Source organism: Spinacia oleracea, chromosome 4, assembly GCF_020520425.1.
Source record: "Spinacia oleracea cultivar Varoflay chromosome 4, BTI_SOV_V1, whole genome shotgun sequence".
Taxonomy (NCBI): domain Eukaryota; kingdom Viridiplantae; phylum Streptophyta; class Magnoliopsida; order Caryophyllales; family Amaranthaceae; genus Spinacia; species Spinacia oleracea.
The window spans coordinates 73,179,522-73,183,913 of NC_079490.1; the positions used below are offsets into that span (position 1 = coordinate 73,179,522).

Sequence of the window (4,392 nt, forward strand, 5' to 3'; positions counted from 1 at the left end):
ACATATTTGTCATAAAGGTTTCCCAGCAAGGCCGGCTTGCAGGGAATTTTTCATTTAATGTTAAAGCATGCTACATGGTGCGTCTATGTTTTGGACGTCTTTACAAAACAGTTGATCAGGATAACATAAATGTTAATCTAGAAAAAGTACTTCTTGAGGTTATCTGCATTCCATGTACGCAAAATCGGACGCCCCTGCATGTCTTGGATCCGGTATGTTCCGTCTCGAACCTCTTCTAAATCTCATATGGACCTTCCCAAGTAGGAGTGAGTTTCCCTTGCTCATTGGCGCGTCCAACGGCTTCCATCTTTCTAAGCACAAAATCTCCGACTTTTAATATTCTTCTAGAGACCCTTTTGTTGTACTCCCTCGTCATTCGGAGTTTGTATAGCTGCTGTCGCAGACCTCTTGTTTCTGGCAAGAAATCCAGGGTCGCCTTCATCATTTCCCAATTGGCGTCTTCATCAAATAACATGACGCGCAGAGTTGGTTCACACATTTCAATGGGTAGGACGGCTTCAGCTCCATAAGCTAACAAGAATGGTGTTTCTCCTGTGGAGTTTTTTGCCGTGGTCCGTATAGACCATAAAACATTGGGTAACTCGTCGGCCCATAAGCCCTTCGCCTCATCAAGCTTCTTTTTCATCCCTTCAGAGATGATTTTGTTGAATGCTTCTACTTGTTCGTTAGCTTGGGGGCGTCCCACTGATGCAAAACATGCTGTGATACCATGGTCAGCCAACCAATCTTCCAATTTGGGCGTCTTGAATTGCGGCCCGTTGTCAAAGACAATAGACTGAGGCACGCCAAATCTTGTGATGATGTTTTTCCAGATGAATGCTCTCACATCTTGAGCCTTAGTGTTTTTCAAAGCTTCAGCTTCTACCCATTTGGTGAAATAGTCGACGGCAACTATCACATAACGCAATCCACCTGGTGCCGTTGTATAGGGACCTAATAAGTCCATCCCCCATTTGGCAAATGGTATAGGGCTGGTGATTGGTGTCAGTCTCTGTGCTGGCCGTCGAATTAGATGAGCAAATCGTTGACATTTATCACACCGCTTAACCAAGTCAAGAGCGTCTTCTTTGAGAGTGGGCCAATAGTATCCAGTTCTTAGGGCTTTTTCTGCCAGGGCCCTCCCTCCTATGTGAGAGCTGCATAATCCCTGATGAAGATCTCCCAGTACTTCATGCCCCTTCTCGGGGGTTACGCAGCGAAGAAGAGGCCGCAAGAAAGCTTTTTTGTATAGAGTCCCATTCCATATCTCGAACCAGGAACTTTTCCTTTTTAATCTTTCTGCCTGCTTGGGATCATCAGGGAGTACTCCATTCATTTTGAAATTAACAATATCATCCATCCAGGTGGTTGTTCGGTCTAGGATGTCTGTCCTCGAGGCGTCAATGCTTTTGAGCTGTTTTACTTCCCAAAACACATGACGTGGCGTATCGCAAGACGCTGAGCTTGCTAGTTTGGACAGAGCGTCTGCTTTGTTGTTTTCAGACTGGGGTATATGTTGTATCTCAAAGTTAGACAGCTGCTGAACTTCCTGGCGGAATTTTTCCAGATATTTTATCATGGCGTCATCCTTGGCCTCATATTCTCCTTTTACTTGACTGACGATTAACTGTGAGTCAGATAAAACCAGGACGTCTGCCGCCCCTGCTGCTTTGCTCATCTGAATTCCGCATATCAAGGCTTCGTATTCAGCTTCGTTGTTTGACGCCTGAAAGTTAAAACGCATTGCATATTCATAGACATCCCCTTCTGGTGATTCGCAGATAACGCCGGCTCCCGACCCATTTTGGGTGGCAGAGCCGTCCACGTGAACTATCCACTGGGTTTTTTCATTCTTCAAATAGGGTGGCTTGGTCAGCTCCGCAATGAAGTCAGCAAATGCCTGTCCCTTTATTGCCTTCCGCGGCTCATACGAAATATCAAAGGCATTAAGCTCAATTGCCCAGTTGAGCATTCTTCCGGACGCCTCCAGATTGGTAAATGGTCGCTTTAGAGGTTGATCTGTGTACACTATCAGCCGATGAGCCAGGAAGTATGGACGAAGATTCTTACTAGCCAAGAACAGAGCGAAGCCGAATTTTTCAACAGTTGGATATTTGAGTTCGGCATTCTGCAACATGTGGCTGACAAAGTAGACAGGTAGTTGCGTCCCATCCCTTTCTGTAAGCAAGACGGCACTTAGTGCGTACTCTGAGATGACAAGGTACAGATACAAAACTTCTCCTGAGAGGGGGCTGACCAGCCGTGGCAGAGTGTGCAGATGTTCTTTTAAACGGAGGAAGGTGGTCTCTGCTTACGGCATCCATTCAAACTGGGTCCCCTTTCTGATGGTACTGAAAAAGTAATGACACTTGTCTCCGGCTCTAGATAAAAATCGTCTCAAGGCGGCAAGACATCCAGTTAGGCGTTGCACATCTTTGACCGTCCTCGGCGACGTCATATTAATGACGGCCTGTACCTTGTCCAGATTTGCCTCAATTCCCCTTTCATCAATCAAGAAGCCAAGGAACTTGCCAGAGGATACCCCGAATATGCACTTCTTTGGATTGAGTCTCATTTGGTATGTCCTGAGGGTCTCAAAGGTTTCCTGCAAATCGTCGAGGTGATCCATCTTTTGCTTGCTTTTACAATCATATCATCGATATAGGCTTCTATATTCCTCCCCAATTGCTTCGCGAAAACCGTGTTCACCAACCGTTGGAAGGTGGCTGGGGCATTTTTTTAAACCGAACGGCATTACTTTGTAGCAGTACAATCCTTGTTCCATGACAAATGACGTCTTCTCTTGATCTTCGGGCCACAGAGGGATCTGGTGAAATCCGGAGTAGGCGTCCATGAAGCTCATCATGGCATGCCCCGCCGTTGAGTCGACGAGTCGATCTATTTTTGGCAGTGGGAAACTGTCCTTGGGGCAGGCTCTGTTGAGATTGGTGTAATCGACACACATCCTCCATGTCCCATTAGGCTTGGGTACCAGTACTACATTAGCCACCCAGTCTGGGTACTGACATGGACGTATGAAGCCTGCGTCCATGAGCTTTTTAACCTCAGCAGCGGCGGCTAAATTTCTTGCTTCTCCATGATTCCTTTTCTTCTGGCGTACTGGCTTTATAGCGCTATCCACATTAAGCCTGTGCACGGCTACTGCCGGATCAATGCCTGGCATCTCCTCTACCGTGAAGGCAAATATTTCTTTGTATTCTCGGAGCAGTTGCACTAATGCTGTCGATATGGGGTCGTCAGGGGGAATCCCAATGGGGACCGTTCGAGACGGGTCCGCTAAGTCCAGAATTATGGCATAGTGTGCTCCCACTGGCTCAGGTCGTCTTTCTGCATTGTGCTCTATTGGTGTCTCTCGAGTTTTACGACGGTTTGTCAGAGGTTTAGCTTGCTCGTTTCCCTTCGGAGAGGCTCCCAGGCCGGTGGCTCTAATGTCGATAAGTAACAATCCCTGGCCAGCTGTTGATTTCCATAGAGGGACCCAACGCGTCCGTTACTTCCTACGAATTTGACCAGTAGTAAATGAGGAACGATCACGGCTTTTAGGTCGTTGAGTGTTGGACAGCCAAGTATGATATTGAAAGCGGTGAGGTTTGCTACAATTATAAACCGGATGCCGCCTTCTTTGGTCACTGGGGGAACTCCAATGGAGGCCGGGAGTAAGATGGAGCCAATTGGACGAACGATGCTTCCTCCGAATCCTACCAAGGGCCCGAATACTTTTTCTATGGCTTCAGGATCGTGCTTCAATTTCTGCAAACAGTGCAGACTGATTATGTCAGGCGAGCTCCCCGTGTCCACCAGTACTCTCTTCACTTTGAGATTAGCCACCTTAATTTCTAGAACCAGAGGGTCATCGTCATATGGTGCTGCCGCCCTTCTGTAATCGTCTTTGGAAATTTCTACAGAGGGTAGATTCATCTGTGCGGGGCGAAGATCAGATGGACCTGCTTGCCGTCCTTCCTTACATGGTTCTCCTACAGCTATCCCCCCTAATATTACCATAACTTCTTCGTCTGAATACTTCTTGGAGGGGAGACTTGTTTCTTTTTCTGCGTCCTTTAAATGAATGTACTGGTGGAGGCGTCCTTCAGCTGCATGATCACTTAATATCTTCCTCAACATCCGACAGTTTTGGGTGTCGTGTTCTTCATCTTTGTGGAAAGCACAGAACGGGGCCTGTTGGCTGGAGGTGACCAGTCGTCGGGTGGACGGTTCTATTCCCAGACTCGGTCTCTCAGCCAAGAGAATGTTTTCAAGAGCCGTGTTGAACATAAAGGAGCCTCTAGTTGATGACCTCCTTCGCCTTCTTTTCACCTCAGTGCTGCGACAATTCTTTCTCAAGGTGACGTTCTCATGCTGCCTGCTAGGAAT

At 47.3% G+C, this 4,392-nt stretch overlaps 1 protein-coding gene across 1 annotated transcript; it reads right to left on the bottom strand.

Moving 5' to 3' along the window:
- Positions 1–235: 235 nt before the first annotated feature.
- On the bottom strand, positions 236–2,629 carry LOC130471630 (uncharacterized). The gene is made up of 4 exons (XM_056841867.1): positions 2,316–2,629; positions 1,441–2,252; positions 848–1,146; positions 236–436 (listed from the first exon to the last, which is right to left on the bottom strand). The coding sequence occupies exons 1-4, from the start codon at positions 2,627–2,629 to the stop codon at positions 236–238; spliced, it is 1,626 nt and encodes a 541-aa protein (XP_056697845.1).
- Positions 2,630–4,392: the final 1,763 nt, after the last annotated feature.

Coding starts and splice junctions, on each gene's coding strand:
- LOC130471630 (XM_056841867.1), bottom strand. CDS start 2,629: ATGGATCACCTCGACGATTTGCAGGAAACCTTTGAGACCCTCAGGACA. Junction 1,147..1,440: donor AGCGTCTTGCGATACGCCAC/GTCATGTGTTTT, acceptor GCTCTCACATAG/GAGGGAGGGCCCTGGCAGAA. Junction 437..847: donor AAAACACTAAGGCTCAAGAT/GTGAGAGCATTC, acceptor GAAATGATGAAG/GCGACCCTGGATTTCTTGCC.